Source organism: Streptopelia decaocto (genome assembly GCF_964273445.1).
Source record: "Streptopelia decaocto genome assembly, chromosome: 2".
In the NCBI taxonomy this organism is placed as follows: Eukaryota; Metazoa; Chordata; class Aves; order Columbiformes; family Columbidae; genus Streptopelia; species Streptopelia decaocto.
Genome location: NC_138655.1, coordinates 163,147,999 through 163,167,793, shown reverse-complemented (window position 1 = coordinate 163,167,793; position 19,795 = coordinate 163,147,999). Strand labels below are relative to the sequence as shown.

The following is a 19,795-nucleotide window of genomic DNA, read 5'->3' as shown; positions in this document are numbered from 1 at the left end:
AGAGGGGGTGGATGAAGCATCCCTGAGCCATCCCAGGCCAGGCTGGACGGGGCTCTGAGCACCCTGAGCTGGTGACGATGTCCCTGCCATGGCAGGGGGGGCACTGGGGGCTGGGAAGGTCCCTCCAACGCAAACCGTTCCATGATGTTACGGTTCTGTGGGTCCATGGGCTGTCCCCGCGGGGGCTGCTCAGTGCGGAGCCGAATCTGACCTGCGGGTCTGGCGCTCAGACGCTGTACATTTGGTTTCCCTCTTCCAGATGGACCAGAGCCCGAGTCTCGGGGGTCACTAAACACTGTCAGAGGGACAAGGTGTGTTCACTCCCTGCGCCACCGCCTTCGGCTCTTCTGCCCCCCCAGCTTTTTTCCTTCACTTTCCATGGGGTGCAGTGGTGTCTTCGCTCCTGCTCCTTGACCGTAAAACAGCAGCTTTGGCTCCTCCCGCGTCCCAGCAGCGAAAAGGCAAAGCCTGGGCGCTAAAACGCGTTTCTGAAGCGCCCTTAGTGCTCCCTTCGCTAAACCACGAGGACTTAACCGTTTCCTGGAGTGAGGAAGGAGGGGGGGGAAGGTGCTGGCGCTGCCCCCCCAGCCTGTGACAGTTCTGTTTGTCACTCGGCAGGCTCCGCGAACGTTCGCAAACACCCGAGGTGTTGAACGCGCCTGGCGGGTCTGTGCCGGCTCGTGGGCCGCGCTGCTCGCTCCTAATGCAGCTCCATTTGGGGCCCGTTTTACTCGGGTGCTTTGTCACTTTTCGCAGCTCAGAGCTGTGGTGTGTGAGTGTTAAACCTCTCCCACCTTTTCCCTCTGCGGCCGCGGGGGAACGTGGCTCCAAAGCAGGATCCGGGGGCTCTGCCTCATCCCTGGGCCAGCTCAGCCTCCGCGACACCGAATGATGGGCCCAAACGCACCAGCGCCCTGGTTTGGGGCTTTATCGGCTTGTTTATCCCCCTGGCCAGAGGCCGGGGAGGGTCCGGAGGGCTCCGCAACATGGAGCGGGCGGAGGGTGCGGATCCACGTCCACCCGGCGGTGCCGCCATCCTCCTCCTCAGCATCGCTCCTGCTCTACCGGCTTTGAATTACGGGGATTTTCACCTCAGCTCTGCGTCAGGAGCGGGTCGGTGGGTGGATTTGTTCCCCCCGGAGGTGTTTGGGGTGTTTTTGTGGGGGATTTAGGCTGGGGTGAGGATGATTTTCAAGTCTCACGGCTCAAGCGGGCAGCAGCTCCCTCCAGCTCTCGGTGTCACATCGGGGCTCGTCACCTCCGAGCTGTGCCCCGCATGGTGCCAGCCCCGCTTAAACCCCGCCTGGCTGAGCCGAGCTTGGGTCCTCACCAGTGGGGACATCATTGGACGCTGGGGCAGGGGCCGCTGTGGGGCTGCTGGATGTGGGGCAGAGCCGAGGGCTCCCCGTGGGGCAGGCAGGGCTGGGGGCAGCAAAGCAAAGCAAAGTGGGGTTTGGGGACCCCAAGGCAGGGCCAGACCCACGAGCGAGCTCCGAGAGCAGCGCTGGAGCGCGCAGAGAAAGGCTTTGGGGTGAGAGCCCTCCCAGCTCCGCGGGACAGACGGACGGACGGAGCTCACGCTGATTTCCTCCAGAAATGCCCCAAAGGAGCCGCTGACGTGTCTGCATTTCAGTCTTTTAATTAACTTTAAGTATTTTGAGTAACTCCCCCAGGAAAAGGCGCTCCCGGCCGCAGCAGCCGGTTCTGCCGCCGGAGCTCTCCTGCCAGCCTGAAGAGCTGTCACCGTCTGTCTGTCTGTCCGTCCAGCCCTCTGCTGCTGCCTCTGACGAAGAGAACCCCGAGGTGTGTGGGAAAGGCGGTGACACCTGCCTGGGGCTGCGCCTAAATTTAAGCCCAGTGTCGGAATTTGATGCGTTAAAGCTTTGTCCCCTGCGTGTCCCCCGTGGATCCTGGGGTCCCCCCTCCCTGCGGTGCTCAGCACCCTGGGGGGTGACGGCTGCAGCTTTTGGGGTGTCAGTACCCGAGGGGACCCTGGTTGATGTGGCCCGGGCGGGTGTCCCCTCGGTGGCAGGACTGGGAGGGGGACGATGCTCTGGGCTGCGAGGTGACATGGGCCAGAGCCACCAACGCCACCGGAGAGGAGCTGGAGCTCCAGGACACCCCAGGGACTGGTGGAGACGTCCCAGGCCCAACCAGGTGCTGCCTTGGGCGACCTGCTCCAGGTGACCCCGCTTGGGCAGGGGGTGGCCCGGGTGACCCCAGGGGGTGTCAGGAGTGACGGTGGGTGCTGGCAGCTCCCCTGGGCTTGACGAGCACCAACAACTGGACCACAACGACCTTGGGCCCTCGTGTCCCAGCGCCCTGTCCCGTGCTGGGGGTGGGTGGTGGGTGCAGGGTGGGTGTCACCGCCCGGGCTCCATCTCCCTGTCCCCAGGGTCCCACCTGCTGCCCCTCACCCTCGCAGGGGTGGGGATGCACTGGAGGGACCCCCAGCCCTGGGCAGCGTGTGGGACCCCGGTGCCCCTTCCCACCCTTTCCCGGCTGTCCCAGCCGTGTCCCCCCGTCCGTCCCTGCGGCCCCTCAGCCGGTCCCCTTGGAAACGCGGCCGGGGCGGAAGCGCCGGGAATATTAAGCAGGTGCAGCCCCTTCAATCCCCCTTTGAGCAGGGACAAGCGCGGCTTGTTCCCGGCGCGGGGAGCCCGGCCAGGCACGGCTGCGGGGGGATGCGGGACCCCCGCCCCACCGGCCCCCAAACCCTGCGTGGGATGGGGGGACACGGGGTGCACGGTGGATGGGGTGTTGTGGGTTGGGGGGCACCAAAATGGGCTCCTTTGGGAGCACCCACTGGCCCCCATGTCCCCGAGCATCCTTCCCAGTGCGGGATGCAGGAGCAGCCATGGCCGGCACGTCCCTGCCTGGTGTCCCCGTCACCCTGGGCAGCCCCGGCTGGCGGGGGGGGGCGGGGACATGGTGCAGGCCCGGGCTGAGCCCCCCACTGTGTCCCCACACGTCTGGTTGTCCCCAGTGCAGCCACCATGTCCCCTGCACAGGTGGGGTTCAGGGCGGGTGTGGTGGCACCTGCAGGATTTGGGTGCTGCCCCCAGCACCCCCTGCGCCCCCACCTGCACCCCCGCCTGTCAGGGCCCAGGTCACGGGTGACAGAGGCCGTGGTGGCACCTGGGCCAGTTTGGCACTGGGGAGCGGCACCACGGCCATGGGGTCCCTGCTCTGGGTCCCCCTGGGGGGGTCTGAGTGGCCGCAGCCCCTGCCCCATTCACAGCCCCCCAGCAATGGCTTCACCCCCACGGTTTGGGGCTCTGCCCTCACCCCACTGCTGCATGGGGGGTGTGCAGGGTGAGGGTCCCCCTGCACTGATTGAGGGTGCTGGGGGGTCCTGGTGCTGATGCAGGGATGTCCCCCCCATGCAAACACACCTGGGGGGGTGGAAGGTGTCTCGGTGCTGGTGGGAGTGCAGGGGGAGCAGTTTGGGGGTGTCCTAGTGCAGGGGTGCCCCCCATGCAGGAGCAGTTGGGGGGCTCAGTGAGAGGTCCCAGTGCTGATGAGGTTGCTGGGCGGGGGTGTGTCCTGATGCTGGTGCAAAGATGCCCCCCCCAAGAGGGAGCCGTTTTTGGGGAGGTCAACAAGGAATCCTGGTGCAGGAGTGCCCCCCCCCATCCAGGAGCGGTTTGGGGGATCAGTGAGAGGTCCTGGTGCTTGTGGGGGTGCAGGGGGAGCAGTTTTTGGGGGGGTGAATGAGGAAACCCCATGTGACAGCTGGGGATGCTGGGGGCTGTCCTGATGCTGGTGCTGGGGTGACCCCCCCCATGCCAGGGCAGTTTTGGGCGGGTCAGGAGGGGATGGCAGTGCTGGGGGGTCCTGGTGCAGGGTTGCATCACATTGGGTGGGGGGTCCATGAAGAATCCCGGTGCTGGGGGGTGTTGCGCTGGGGATCCTGGTGCAAGGAGCAGTTTGGGGTGTCAGGGAAGGATCTTGATGCTGGGGGGTCCCAGTGCAGGGATGCCCCCCCATGCAGGGGCGGTTTTGGGGGGGTCAGGATGGGATGCTGGTGCGTCCCCGTGCAGTGATGTCCCGCCATAGAGGGGCAGTTTCTGGGGGGGTCAGAGAAGGATCCCAGAGCTGGGGGATCCTGGTGCAGGGATGCTCCCTATGCAGGAGCAGTTTGGGGGGGTCAGGGAGGGACCTGCTGCTGGGAGTCTCGGTGCAGGGATGCGCCCCCCCATGCAGGAGCAGTTTTGGTGGGTGGGTTAGGAAGGGATCCGGGTGCTGGGGGGTCCTGGTGCAAGGAGCAGTTTGGGGAGTCAGGGAGGGATCCCGTGCTGGGGGGTCCTGGTGCAGCAATGCGCCCCATGCAGGAGCAGTTTTGGGGGGGGTCAGGGAGGATCCTGGCGCTGGGGGTCCCACTGCAGCGATGCCCCCATGCCGGAGCAGTTTGGGGGTCAGGGAGGGGTCCCATTGCAGCGATACCCCCATGCCGGAGCAGTTTGGGGGTCAGGGAGGGGTCTTGGGGCAGGGACGCCCCCATGCCGGAGCAGTTTGGGGGTCAGGGAGGGGTCCTGGTGCAGCGATGCCCCCATGCCGGAGCAGTTCGGGGGTCAGGGAGGGGTCCCGGGGCAGGGACACCCCCATGCCGGAGCAGTTTGGGGGTCAGGGAGGGGTCCCATTGCAGCGATGCCCCCATGCCGGAGCAGTTTGGGGGTCAGGGAGGGGTCCCGGGGCAGGGACGCCCCCACGCCGGAGCGGTTCGGGGCTCAGCGCGGGGTGCCGATGCCGGGGATGCTGTGCGGTGTCCCCGCCGCAGCCGGTGTCGGGGTCCCCGGTGACACCGTTCCGGGGGTCCCGTCGCCGTGTCCCGCGGCCCCGGCCGAGGCTCCCGCGGGGTCCCCGTTCCCGCGGGCGGAGCCGGTGCAGCCGCCGCCCCCAGCCCGGCCCGGCCCGGCCCCCCCGGCGCGGAGCGGAGCGGATCGGCGCGGAGCGGAGCGGACGGCGGGAGGCGGCGGGGGCGCGGGCGGAGCCGCTGCCGGTGCCGGCCCCGCTGGCGGAGCCGCGGGTGCCCCGGTCCCTGCGGGTGCCCCGGTCCCTGCGGGTCCCTCCATGTCGCCATGGCCCCCGCGGCTGCCCGGCCCCGCGCCGCCCTGGCCCTGGCGCTGCTGCTGCCGCTCGGAGCTCTCGGTACGGGGGGGACCGGGGGGGGCTGCACCCCGGGATGGGGCCGGATCCCGCGGCGGGGGGCGCGGGGGGGCCCGATCCTGCCGCAGGCACCTGTAGGAGGCGGGGGGGGCGGAGGCCGGATGGCCGGGGGGTGCGCGGTCCCGGGCAGGGGCTGCGTCTGCATTCCTCTGCAGGAACGGGGATCCCTTGGGAGGGGGCTGGATCCCCTTGCTGGGGCTGGATCTCCTTGGGAGGGGGCTGGATCCCCTTGCTGGGGCTGAATCCCCTTGGCAGAGGGGCTGGATCCCCTTGCCGGGGCTGGATCCTCTTGCTGGGGCTGGATCCCCTTGCCGGGGCTGGATCCCGTTGGGAGGGGGCTGGATCCTTGTATGGGCTGGATCCTCTTGGAAGAGGGGCTGGATCCCCTTGGGAGGGGGCTGGATCACCTTGTGAGAGAGCTGGATCCCCTTGCTGGGTTTGGATCACCTTGCCGGGGGCTGGATCCCCCTGGGAGGGGCTGGATCCCGTTACAAGGACCTGAAGCTCCTTGAGACGTTGGGGGGGGGTGGGTCGATCCTGTTGCAGGGGGGTGGATCCCCTTGCCGGGGGCTGGATCCCATTATGTGCGGGGGGTGCATCTGCAGGAGCTTGAGGAGGGCGGGATCCCCTAGTAAGGGGGCTGGATCCCCTTGCCGGGGCTGGATCCCCTTGCCGGGGCGGGGGCCGGATCGCGTTGCAGGGGCTGGATCCCCTTTATGCACGGGGGGGCACTGCCAGGAGGCTGAGGAGGGGCCGGATCCTCTTGTGGCTGCGGGGGGTGCGTATGCAGGAGCTGGAGAGCGCTGGATCCCCTCGTGGGGGGCAGGATTCCACTGCAGGGGGCTGGATCCCCTTGCAGAGGACCTGGATTGATTGGGGGGGGTAGATCCCATTGCAAGGAGCTGGATCTTCTCGGGGCGGGGGGCAGGTCCCTTGCAGGGATCTGGATCCCCTTGTGTTTGGGGTACATCTGCAGGTACCAGAGGGGGCTGGATCCCCTTGCAGGGGGACTGGATCTCATTGGGGGGGGGGCTGGATCCCCTTGCAGGGGCTGGATCCCCCTTGCAACAAGGGAAAGGCAGCTTGGCTTGGGGGGCCGTGTCACTATGGGGGGTGCTGCAGCGTTTTGGGGTGATAACGGGAGCAGTTGCGGGTGTGTGGGGACCCACAGAGCTGGGGGCAGCTGCGGGGTTCCCCCCTTCAATCCCTGGTAGAGGCTGTAACAGACATGGGGTGCAGCGCCCCCCCCCAAAACGGCTTCTTGTGGTGCTGGTGGGTACAAGGTTGAGCTATTGGGGACCCACTGGGCCACCCCGGCCTCCCTGGGGTGCAGGGGGGTCACCTCTGACACACCTTTCTCTCCTTGTCCCCTCCAGCATCTGAGTGGCCCCCCCGAAACGCCAGCGAGGCCGAGGGCAGAGCCTGGGGGGGCTCCCTGGAGAGCAGCCCCCCGCCATGGGACCCGGCGAGCAGAGACCCCCCGGGGGGCCCCAACAATGGCACCGGCCCCGGGGGGGCCCCAGCGAGAGGTGAACCCCGCAGCGGACCCCAGCTAGAGCCCCCCGGGGGGGGCACGGCCACCACCACGGAGCCGGCCGTGCCCGAGGGCTGCGCGGGGTGCGCCGGGGAGGGCGACGCCAGCGCTGTGCCCCCCAGGCCCGGCTCGGCGGAGGACAGCGGGGCCGCGGTGACCTGGCCCGGGGACGGGGGGACGGTGGCGCTGGGCAGCCCCGAGGAGCCGGGCAGCGGCGAGCGGCCCACGCCGGCCTCCCTGCCCAGCCCGGGGGGCTTTGGGGGGCTCACGGCCGCCCCGCCGAGCCCCCCCGGCCGGCGGCTCAACACCGACTCGGCCGAATCCGACCTGCTGCTGGCGGCCGGGGGCTCGGCCCCGCGCACCCCCGTGCCGGGGGACCCCAGCTCCATGCCCGGGGACTCGGGGCAGCCCCCGGAGCTCTGGGGGGCCCCATCCAGCTCGGCACCGGCGCAAGGGGCTCGTGGCCGCACAGATCTGACCTGGCTGGAGGAGCCCATCACGGCCGCCACGGGCCCGGCCGAGCCACCCGCCGACCGGACGGGCTCAGAAATCATCGACGTCGACTACTACGACCTGTTCGAGGGGGGCGAGGGGCTCGGGGGGTTCCCCGGGGGCGGCCGGGGGGCAGCCGGCTCGGCGCGCCGGCGGGAGCCGGAGGAGGCGGCCACGCCGTGGGCCCTCCATGAGCTCTACGACGACTTCACGCCCTTCGACGAAGCCGATTTCTACCCCACCACCTCCTTCTACGCCGATGGGGATGAGGAAGATGAGCTGGATGAGGATGAGGAGGAAGAGGAGGAGGAGGAAGATGGGGGGCTGGAGGACGAGAACGGCTACCGGCCGCCCACCGCGGCCGTGCCCGGCGCCCAACCGCCACCGCGGGACCCCCGACCCACCGGCCGCCGCGACATGGCCCCACCGCAGCCCCCCGGCCTCGTGGGGGGCAGCCCCACGGCGCGGCCGCGGCCAGGGGAGCGGGGCCGGCCCGAGAACGGCAGCGAGTGCCCGAGCGGGTACGTGCGGCACAACAGCTCCTGCCGCTCCCTCTGTGACCTCGTCCCCAGCTACTGCCACAACGGCGGCCAGTGCTACCTGGTGGAGAGCCACGGGGCCTTCTGCCGGTAAGGGACGGGGACCCCGGCCTGGGGGGACGTGGGGGCACAGGAGGGGGGTCTCCATCCTCGTGTACCCCGTCCCTGGGCTCTCCATCCTCCTGTACCCCATTCCTGGGCTCTCCATCCTCGTGTACCCCATCCCTGGACTCTCCATCCTCATGTACCACATCCCTGGGCTCTCCATCCTTGTGTACCCCTTCCCGGGGTTCTCCATCCTTGTGTATCCCATCTCTGGACTCTCCATCCTCCTGTATCCCGTCCCTGGGCTCTCTATCCTCATGTACCCCTTCCCAGGGTTCTCCATCCTTGTGTATCCCATCTCTGGACTCTCCATCCTCATGTATCCCATCCCTGGGCTCTCCATCCTCACGTACCCCTTCCCAGGGTTCTCCATCCTTGTGTACCCCATCTCTGGGCTCTCCATCCCCTGGACCCCCTCCCTGGGTTTTCCATGCCCTGCACCCCATCCGTTGGCTCTCAATCCCTCTGCACCCATATTTGGACTCTTCACCCCCCCGCACCCATCTCGGAGCTCTCTATCCCCTGCACCCCATCTCTGGGCTTTTCACTCCCCATGCACCCTATCTCCAGACTCACCATCCCTCTGTACCCCATTTCTGGGCTCTTCATCCCCCTGCATCCCCAACTCCAAACTCTCTATCCTTATGCACCCCATCCCTGGGTTCTCCATTCCCCTGAACCCCATCTCTGGATTCTCCATCCCCCTGCACCCCATCCCTGGGCTTTCCATCCCTGTGAACCCCATCTCTGGCCTCTTCATCCCCATCTCCATCCCCTGAAGCCCATCTCCAGGCTCTCCATCCCTGTGCACCGCATCTTCGGACTCCCCATCCCCTGGATACCTTATCCCCAGACCCTCCATCCCTCTGCACCCCATTTCTGGACTCTTCATCAATGTGTACCCCTTCTCTGGCCTCTCCATCCCCGTGCACTCCACCTCTGGGCTCTTCATCCCTATACAGCCCATCCCTGTGCTCTCCATCCTTGTGCACCCTCTTGCCCATCTCTCCATCCCCATACACCCCATTCCCAGTCTCTCTATTCCCCATACACCCCATTCCTAGTCTCTCCATCCCCCGTGCCCCCCGTCCAGGCCCCATTTCCCCCACAGCCCCATCCCCCCGGGACACAGAGGGGCTTTCCCTGCCCCCTGAGCGCCGGCTGGGCAGGAATTAGGTCAGGGCCGCGCAGCCGAAGCTCCGGGGCCGCCGCGCTAATCGGCCGCGGCAGATTGTGCCCGGGGAGGGCCGGCGCCGGCTGTGCCGTACGGCTCGGAATGCACCGCGCGCCTGGCGCTGAGCCCGCCGGCACGGGGACACCGGTGTGCGGTGCGACAGGGGGTCCCCCCTAAACTGGTCACCCCGCTCCCCGGGGCTGAGTGGGGCTGGGAGTCATGGATGTGGGCAATGAGCATCACCTGGGGGACCCCAACCCCACCGCGTCACCCGCTGTCACCCATCTCGCTCAGCCCCAGTGTTTGGGGGGTCACCCATGAATCTCATCTCCCCATAATCTCCCCAACTACAGATGCCGATGTCCTCTAGGGAGGGATGGGGACACATTTTTGGGGCGGGGGGTCCATAAACGGCCTCGTCTTGCAGGTGCAACACGCAGGACTACACGTGGCACAAGGGGACACGCTGCGAGGCCATCGTCACCGACTTCCAGGTGCTGTGCGTGGCCGTGGGCTCGGCCGCCCTCGTGGTGCTCCTGCTCTTCATGCTCACCGTCTTCTTCGCCAAGAAGCTCTACCTGCTCAAGACGGAGAACAGCAAACTGCGCAAGACCAAGTGAGTGGCACCGCGACAGGGCTGGCACCCCTAAAACTGTCCCCAAGCACCCATAGCCACAGCGGTTCGGGGGGCCCCAGCTCCTGGTGGTGACACTGGGCTGGATGCAGCTGCTGTCCCTGCGCGGTGTCATTGAGACCCCCGGTGTGACGGGGACAAGGTGGCGGTGGGTGGGAAAGCTCCCGGAGATGGGGACGTGTCTTGTGGCTCCCGCTCCGCTGTTAATCCTTTAAAGCTGCTCCTGACTGGCACCAGTTAATCTGCTGCACTGGGAGCTGGGGCCACCGGCTGGGCTGCCACCCTGCCCAGGGGCCACCAGACATTGTCCCCACGCAGGGCCAGGGCTGAGGGGGGGACAGGGGAAGGTTGGGGTCACCCCGTGCCCCAGCAATCGCTGCCCATCTCCCTGGAGCTGGGGAGGAGAAAGCCTCCCAGCCTGGGTCCCTAATGAGCTGTTAATTAGTCTGTGGAAGTGCCAAATGTAATTAGCAGCGAAGCTCCGTGCCAGCCCATGGGTCTGGCCCTGCAGCTCCTGCCCGTGCCAATCTCCTGCCCGCACGGGCCAGAACTGAGGCGTTCAGCCCCCAAAATCACCATCCCTGGGGACACTCAGCCCCCAAAGCCCAGATCTGGGGCATTTAACCCCAAACCGCCAGATATGGAACATTTAGCCTCCTAAAATGCCATAACTGGGATGTTTAGCCCCCAAAATCTCCATCCCCAGAGACATTCAGCCCCCAAACCCCATAGCTGGGGTTATTTAGTCCCACCTCCCCTGGTCTGGGGGCATTTAGCCCCCAAAACCTCCATCCCTGGGGACATTTTGCCCCAAACCCCTAGAGCTGGAGACATTTAGCCCCTAAATCTCCAGATCTGGAGCATTTAGTCCCCAAACCTCCATCCTTGGGGACCGATCCCTAGAGCTAAGGATATTTATCCCCTCAAACCCTAAATCTTGGGGAAATTAACCCCTGAAAACCCCCAGATCTCAGGCATTTAGCCCCAAATCTCCATCCTTTGGGATATTTAGCTGCGAACACACAGAGCTAGGGATATTTAGCCCCTAAATCCCCCGATCTGGGGCATTTAGTCCCCAAACCTTAAATCTGGGGCATTTAGCCCCAAACCTCCATCCCTGGGGACATTTAGCCCCAGACCCCCAGAGCTGGGGGCATTTAGCCCCAAAGCCCCAGATTTGGGTGTGTTTAGCTCTATGTCTCCATCCCTGAGGACATTTAGCCCCCAGACCTGCAGCGCTGGGAGGCTGGAACCCCCAGCACTGGGTTCACCCCCAAACGCCCGCGGGGCCGTGGGGTTCTGGGTGGTGTCCCCGGTCTCAGCGCCGCACTCCGCTCTCCCCCGGCAGATACCGCACCCCGTCCGAGCTGCACAACGACAACTTCTCCCTCTCCACCATCGCCGAGGGCTCCCACCCAAACGTAAGGCGGCTCCGTGGCACCGTCCCCTCCTCCCGTTTGCTGTCCCACCCTCGTCCCTCTGTCCTGTAACGTCACGTCTGTCCCCCCAACCTGTGGTCTGGGCATCACCTGGGTGATGGTGTCAGCTCGGGGTCCCCCCTCACTCTCCTGTCCCTGTCCCACCGTGGCCACCGCTCTGTTGGGTCCCACTGTGCCGTATCCTGCTGTGCCATGTCTTTCCCCGACTACCAGGCAGGGGGTTGTTGTCACCCCACTGTCCCCCTGCCCCGTCCCCTCCTGACCCTGAGGAACCACCATCCAGAGTCACCCGGTGGCTTTGGCTCCGTGTGCGGGTGGCAGGGGCGGCCGTGCCGGCGTTTCCAGGGAGGGGACAGCCGGTGCCATGTGGCTCCGGCAGATGATGCTCCCCGGCTGTGGCATCGCCGGAGCAGGGCCGGTGGACGATGGCCGGTGATGCTGGAGGATGAAACGCTCCGGGATGCTGCTGGCATGGTCAGGATGTGGTCACCTGTGTCCCCCTGGTGCTGCCCATCCAACCTTCTTGTCTTTCAAATTGGCACAGAGAGAAGCCAAGGGCTTTGCGGAGCCGGAGGAGGAGCGTAGGTCCCTCTAGCCTTGGCCTTACCCCACCGCCGGTTTTTCCCCGTCTTTTCGACCGCCTTTAGCAGCCGTAGCCGCTGCCGCTCGGCCCGGCCACCGTGGCAGGAGGCTCCCGGGCCACTCGCTCCCCACTGCCCAGAGGAGGAACCTTGGGATGGATTCGGTGCCGCTCCCCGGCGTCTCGCTGGGTCCTGACCCGTCCCCCGTCCAGCGCTCGGTCCCACAGCAGCACAGGGTGCCCGGGATGCAGCACAACGAGGACATGGAGGGGACAGAGGGGTCAACACCCTCATGAAAGGGGTTTCTGGGGACACGCGGTGATGGAGCTTGGTGCCCTGGCAGTGGTGCCTGTCCTGCGGGGTTTGCCATGGAGTCAATGGTGTGAGCCCCGACCAGCTGGGGTCACTGCCCTGAAGATGGAGGTTTCCCATCCCCATATGAGATGGCACTTGGGTGTCTCCATCCATCTATCCATCCATCCATCCATCCATCCATCCATCCACCCTTCTATCCATCCATTCATCCATCCTTCCATCCATCCATCCATCCATCCATCCATCCATCCATCCATCCATTCATCCATCCTTCCATCCATCCATCCATCCATCCATCCATCCATCCATCCATCCATCCTTCCATCCACCCATCCATCCATCCATCCATCCATCCATCCATCCATCCTTCCATCCACCCATCCATCCTTCCATCCATCCACCCATCCATCCATCCATTCATCCATCCTTCCATCCATCCACCCATCCATCCACCACCCGCCACGCGGCACCGGCAGCACCATTCTGGCACCGTGGGCACCATTCTGGCACTGTGACGATGCCAGCAGGTCACTCACCGCCATCCCACGCTCGCAGCCCCCGCACCAGGGCTCATCTTGCCCCACCAGCACCAATGGCGACACCAGGACTGCCTGGGCACAGAATTACCCACCGCAGCCGGAGCTTGGCCCCGGTGCCGGAGGGCTGATCTCCCCATGGACTGGGACAAACTCGGGGGGCAGCCGCTCCCGGCAGCCGCGGGAGGACGTCGGGAAGAGGCACCCCCGGCTTTGCCGCCGGCGGTTCCGGCGCGGCAGGGCCGGCTGTACGCTAAAAACCACAATAAATCCACCCCCTCGGGCCTCCTGCCAAGCTCAGGGAGCTGCTAATTGGCGCGGGGATGATGAGTTGAGGAACTGGGTGGCGGGGGGACAGTGGGGACGGATGGAGTGGGGACGGGTGGGATGGCGCCCGCACCCAGCGCGGCTCTTGGGTGCTGTCAGTGAGCGGCTTTGGGTGCTGGACGCACCCCAAGGTGGGGAACGCATGGAGGGGGGGACACCGGCGCGTCACCACAGGCAGGTCAGACCCTGCCACCCACCGTGCCCCCCATGCCGAGCCCCCGCGCCTTTGGGAGCTTTATCTTCTGCCCACGAGGAGGCAGAGCCCACGTCGCGGTGCTGGGGTGACAGCGGGACATCAGCACCATCCCTGCTGCGTCACCCCCCCGCATCGCACAGGGTCCCCGTTGGCACGGTCACCTCCTGACCCCCCGTCTCTCCCGGCAGGACGACCCCAGCGCTCCCCACAAGCTGCAGGACTCCCTGAAATCCTGCCTGAAGGACGAGGAGCCCTTCAACATCCACAGCGCCACGTCGCCCAAGCACGACAAAGGGGAGCAGGACGGGGGGGAGCAGAACTGCCTGCAGAACAACCTGACGTGAGCTGGGGGGGGACAAAGGGGGGGAATAAAAGGAGGGAGGGACCCTGCTGTACAAATCTCCCGTCTCCTCCCCGTCCCGTAGCTCTTTTTTTTTGTTTGTTTTGCATGCTTTGGTGTGTTTTGTACAGAGGAAAATGGAAAAGATAATCATAACCATGCCAAGCCGAAGGCTGGGAACGGCCTTGGCGCGTCGTGTCGTGGGGTGTTCGGCTCGTGCTCCGTGTCTGTCGCTTGGGGTAGTTCAGCGCTGTGATTTCTAAACCTTTGCTGTTCCGCAACTGACTTTTTTTGTACTTTTACCCCACTTTTTTTGAAATACAAGTTAAAACCCACCAAAAAAAAAGAAAAAAAAGGAAGATCTTGAAATAAAGTTTTGGTTTTTTTTTAAAGCGAAGGCTCTTGCCGGTGCCTGCAATCTCCCGACACACAGCGGGTTCGGCCCTGCTCCCCGGGGCCCGTGGGGGGGGCACCCAGGGGTGACAGCTGCCTGGTCCCCCCTCCCTGGGTCTGCCGAGCCAGGGGTGCGTGTCCCAGCGGTTTGGGGACCCTGTGGGGTGATGCCACCCCGGACACGCTCAGGTGCAGAGGGACACCCTGGGATGGGTGCCTGGCTGCATCCCTGTCCCCACTGTCCCCATCCCCACCATGCAGCCAAAATCCCCCAGTGTCACTCCCCAGCTCCTCGTTTCTGTGCTGGCAGCTCTGGTGATGCTGATCGGTGTAAATCAGAATCCGCCCCCCCCCCCCAGTTGCTCTCACCCCAGCCTGGGGACAAAGCATGGACGGGGGATGTCCCCAGGGAACCCCGGTGTTCCCACCACTCCCCGCCAGCCGCGGCTCCATCTCGCTTCCCACAGAACCCGATTTCTTCCAGATATGGATTCACCCATGACCCAAAACTCAAAGCTCCTTGGGAGAGAGGAAACGAACCAATTAATCAGTATTAATTACGATATTCAGCGTGCCATGCGTAAGGGACACAGCCAGCGATCTCCCCAGGGCAGGTAGGAGCTGAACTCGCAGCTCAGTGTGTTTTAGACCTTCCCAATGCTTTCCACAAGCTGCTGAATAATTCATTCTCAGCTCACTTGTTGCAATTTAAACATGGGGGGTGGCAACGGGAGCTGGCAGACGATTCTGGGGGCTCACGCAAAGAAAAGTGAGTGGCCAACGGCACCGTCGGGGCTTTGGTTTCAGCCGTTCCCCTTCCAGCACGGAGCTGCACAAGGGGTAAAACTGTGGGTAAAGCACCGGGCACAGCAATAAAAGCCGTTGTGGTTATGGGGTGTTGGAGGGGAGTGGGAATGACGTGGGGTTTGGGTGAGAAACGTGGTGAGGAAGAGGAGGGAAGGGGCAGCGTGGGGATGGGGGGACGCGGGGCGGGATGGGGATCCAGCCGGTGAATGTGCAGCTGAAAGGCGGGTCTGGAAACCATCTGCTCCTCACCGGGATCCTTCCTGATGGTCCTGAGGGCTCAGCCAGACGTCTGCGGGAGAGAAGAAAATCTCCTTTGCGGGAAGGAGCAGCTGGTGTAACACCAGTCTCTTGACCAGACAGAAACCTCATCCCCGTTGAAACCATCCATCATGCTGCCAGTACGGCACAGACCGTCCATTCCGGTATATCACATCCATCCCAACACATCCCGACCATCTCAACCATCCCAACCATCCCAGCACATCCCATCCATCTCAGAACATCCCAATCCCAACCATCCCAACCATCCCAGCACACCCCAGCACATCCCAACCATTCTGGTACATCCCAACCATTCTAGCACATCCCGACCATCCCAGCACATCCTGGCACATCCCATCCATCCCAACCATCCCAGCACATCCCAACCACCCCAGCACATCTCATCCATCCCAGCACATCCCAACCATCTCAACCATCCCAGCACATCCTGGCACATCCCATCCATCCCAGTACACTCCCAACCATCCCCATCATCCCGGCACAGCCCATCCATCCCAGTTCTGTCCTGGAACCTCCCAGGAGGACAAGGTGGCACCTGGGATTGCTCAATCCTTCACCAGCCATTTAGCATGAGAGGAAACAGCCTCAAGTTGCACCAGGGGAGGTTGAGGTTGGATGTGGGGAACAATTTCTTCCCCAAAGGGCTGTGGGGCATTGGAACAGGCTGCCCAGGGCAGTGCTGGAGTCACCATCCCTGGAGGGTTGGACAGACGGACATGAGGTTCTCAGGACATGGGGCAGTGCCGGGGTGGGTTATGGTTGGACTTGGTGATCAGAGGTGGGGGGTCACTCCTGGGTGTCACCCCTGGTTTAAGGGCAGCGTGGGGACACCCGAGGAGGAGCCGCGGGGACGGGTGTCACCCTGTCATCCTCACCCGGCTCGCTCGGCTGCAGCTGCTCACCCGCACGGGCTGCAGGGACTTATCGGGATTCAGGGCAGAATTGGGTCACACGGATTTAAGCAGGTCTAAGGATGCTCCTGTTCATAATACACATGTTAAGAGAGCAGGGGGGGCATTGTCCCCCTGTCCCTCTGCTCTGGGGTATCAGTCTGACCCCCGTCATTCCCCTCCTTGCTCTCCCCCCACTTTGGACCTACTCACCTCCCATTTCCCGAATGAAGACACAACCTCCGCTCCCCACCTTGCTCTGGGGCCGGCGTCCCTCGGCGTGCCTCAGTTTCCCCGGGCGATGGCGCGTCCCCAGCCCGCGGGCTCTCCTGCTCTGGCTTTGCCGGAGCACCGGAGCAGGGAGGAGCGCGGTCTGCAGGCGCGGGTGCATGGGGATGGAGGGGACAAACGGGGGCACTCGAAGGGCCGGGCTCCCCATCAGCACCTCGTCTGACATGGGGATGGCAAAGAGCATCTGCTGTGCGCCGTGCCGGTCACCGGCGCAGTTTTCACGGGCCCTACGGAGGAATTTGCCTCCCAGCCAGCAAAGCAAGACATGGGCTCTAATTAAACGCCTAATCACTTTGAAACGGCGAGGTTGCTGACAGCTATTAAATTTAAATGCTTGGTTAGTTTGCTGGGAGGGGGTGCGGCCCTTTGTGGCCGGGCAGGGCTGGCGCGGACGCGGCACGCGGGGCCGGGAATTGGCAGCGGCAGCGGCGCTGTCCTCGCTCCGCCGGCCTCTTTTCTCCCGCAGACGCAGAACGGGATTGGAGCCGCGACCCCGAGACAAGGAGCCTTTTCTTCCCCATGACGGGCTCCGGCTGCCTGGGACAAAACCAGCCGGGTCTTGGTTCACCGGCCGAGCCCCAGCGCAGGATGTGGCTCCAGGATGTGGGGTTTGGCTGCTCCTTCCCAAGAGCTTTCGAGGCTGTGGATGTATTTGGGGTGGGATCTCGGTGCCCATGTCCCCTCCAGCACCAGAGGAGATTTAGACTAAGTATAAAGAAGCAATTGTTGGCCCTGAGGGTGGTGAGAGCCTGGCCCAGGTACCCAGAGAGGGGTGGATGAACCATCCCTGGAGACATCCCAGGCCAGGCTGGACGGGGCTCTGAGCAACCTGAGCTGGTGACGATGTCCCTGTCATGGCAGGGGAACTGGGGGAGCTGGGAAGGTCCCTTCAACCCAACTATTCCATGATTCCATGGTTCCCTTCCCCTCAAACACTGGGTTTAGGATTAGCTGGGCAAGCACCAGACTACGGGTATGCTGAGCTTGGCTTCACGGAAAGAATGATGCAGAAACCATTGAAGACCATGAGGCAGACACCACAAAGGGTTATGAAAGCTCAATGGAAAGAATAACTTGGCTCAGGAATGGACCATGGATGGGCTGTGTTGAACAGCTTGGTCCATCCTGCAGGAACCAACAGTCCCCAATGGCTTATGAACCCTTCTCCTGTCCGATATCAGAATCATTTTGGTTGGAACGTCATCAAGATCATCGAGTCCACCCAACCTTGCCCAAGTGAGGTCCCTTCCAATCCCAAACATACTGTGATACTGTGAAGTGTTTGAAGAAATGAGAAACTGCCGAGTTCACTGGGTCATACTCACAGGGAAATATTTATCCAACTTCCAACCTTCATTTCACTCAGGGGGCTTCCCAGTGACCCACAGGCAGGCACTGGGGCACATTGGGGAGGAGAAATGTCCTGTAGGTCACTGTGGGGGCATCTTTGCCAACACCCAGGTCTTCCTGCTATTGCTGGGCTGCCTCTGGGGTGTGGGAGCCCTTATGTAGCCAGAAAGCATCGGGATCTCGGTATTTAGCGATGGGAAATACCAATTACAGTGTTATTCTCAGTGTCACAGTTACAGGGAGCGGATCCAGCATTAAACTGACTCTGCGCTGGATTTAAAGAGAGGGGAAAAGCAAAATCCTCTTAGCTCCGTAAACTGTAAAGTGCTCAGTGTGGGAAAGAACAGCCGGGCCTGGCGAAGCTCTGGGGCCGCGGCAGCCCCCGTCGGCCACTGGTTTGTGCTGGGTTAACTGGTTCTGCTGGGACAGAGCAGGGCGCACGCAGCCGTGGCCACGAGCCACCCCAGACTGGTGGAAAACGCCGAGGCAGGAGGTGACGTTGGCCAGGATTGAGTGTGGGGTGACCAAGATCACAACCCTCCTGAAGAAAAAGGGAAATAAAGACAAAAGACCCCGAGACGCTGGGGGAACTGGTAAGTGGGATCTCATGAGCGGCACGTTTCAAAGCAAAAGGATTGAAGGAAACGGGCAGTTCTTCAAAGAAACGGTGCAAACAACACCCATCCCAATAGGAAACGTTGGCTACGGCGCGGGCTCCTCGCTGACCTCAGGCTCGAGGGAAAACAGAGTTTACACAAAGTGGGAACGGGGTCAAATTACTAAGGAGGGTTGTAAGAGTAGCATAAGCATGTGGGGAAACGTCAGAAAGGCCAAGGCACAAATTGAGATGGAAATAGCGAGCGTCGTCAAGAGGAAGGAGAAAAGGCTCCATCAGCAGGAGGAGAACGAGCTGGGGAGTGTTGGTCCGGACCCAGGGAGGGAGGAAGGCGGCTCACAAAGGGGGATGAGAACTCAAGGGGTTCACTGCTTGTTTTTCTTGTGTTTTTTTAAACCAGCCTTTAAAAATGTCAACTGCAAGCAGATGCCTAGCACAATAAATTAGACACCGTGCTCATCGCCGAGCGTCAGCTGCAATAAATAATAATAAACAGTGTACACAGGTTGACGAGGGATTTTCTGAACGTCATCCTCGTGCTTAGAAAACCAGTTAAAGCCACCTCAGACACTGGGCAGCACAGGGTTGGATCAGGTTTTACAAGACTGGGTCCAGTTTGGGCCGTGGTGCTTTGGGGAGGGTGCAGCCCATGGGACAAGGTCCAGGGGAAGCCACGAGAAAGAGGAGAGGAGACATGAGAGAATATCGCTCGGATCTACATGTACACTTTGCATTTATTAAATGAATTAGAAGTCATTCTGTAAAATGACCGAGGAATATCAGTCTTGAGTGAAGATTTTCTGCCAGCTGCTGCAAAATCGCAGCATGAAAACACGGTTCTTGCTTCAGAGAGCTCCGAGTTTAACGGCGAGGGAAGAGACGGCAGATGGGGACAATCAAGAGTACAAAGAAGCAGCCAGGGAGTCCTGGTGGCCGTGGAGACCGTGGGGTGCAGCACAACGTGGATCAAACTTGCTGGGGTTTTGTGCAGAAGCTGGAAAAAAGGAGGTTTCGGGAAGGGACGGGAGGCGATGGGGAGATTCCTCTGAGCTCTGAGCGCAGAGATGAACCTCTGACGCTGTTCGTGTCGTCCTCAGGCTGCCGAGAGCTTGTTGTAGGTGAGATGGGTAGAAATAGGAGAGGAGGGGGAGCTCTGTGAGCAAAGCTGGAGGAGAAGGGAGCGCTGCACATGGGGAGATCAGAGAGGCACGGGGAGGAGAATGGGGCAAAACGAGCAAAAATCCCCAAAATGAGCAAAGGGTAAGAAGCATGAAGGACAAAGGGATGACAGCAATGGGAAGGGCAGAGGATCTGGCAGCGAGCGGTGGCTTTAGAGCCAAACACCTGCACTGGGGAGAGGAGAAAGAGCATTTGCCTGCTCAGATCCCGTTCTGCACCCCCAGGGTCCCAGCGGGTCCCTGCTGAGGTAACTTTGCTACCGGATCCCTGCCGGTTTCAGCACGTTTCCCAGGGAATGTTTCAGTGTCTGCTGGAAAAGGCCGGGAGACCCCTCGTGGAGAACCAGCACGCGTCTCGCTCCAAAATAGTACAGTGAATTTTAAAGGTGACCTGAAAATCGAATCAAAACTCTGCTTTTAAATGTTTTTCTTGCTTTATGAATGCAGGAAATTATCCTTCGCAGCCACTGGCAATCAGCAAACAAGCCACTGTAGCAAAGGACACTCAGGTTTGACATTAACAGCAAGCGCCTAGAATAGGAATAATGAGGCGTCGGAAAGAAATGGCGAGAGGGTGCGGAGTCATCGGCGCTGAGGGTTCCTAAGA

At 62.8% G+C, this 19,795-nt stretch overlaps 1 protein-coding gene across 1 annotated transcript; it reads left to right on the top strand.

The window, feature by feature from the left end:
- Positions 1 to 5,081: 5,081 nt before the first annotated feature.
- On the top strand, positions 5,082 to 13,385 carry CSPG5 (chondroitin sulfate proteoglycan 5; the record flags this gene model as incomplete). The annotated part of the gene is made up of 5 exons (XM_082045796.1): positions 5,082 to 5,151; positions 6,546 to 7,824; positions 9,441 to 9,629; positions 10,996 to 11,068; positions 13,230 to 13,385. The coding sequence occupies 5 exons, from the start codon at positions 5,082 to 5,084 to the stop codon at positions 13,383 to 13,385; spliced, it is 1,767 nt and encodes a 588-aa protein (XP_081901922.1).
- Positions 13,386 to 19,795: the final 6,410 nt, after the last annotated feature.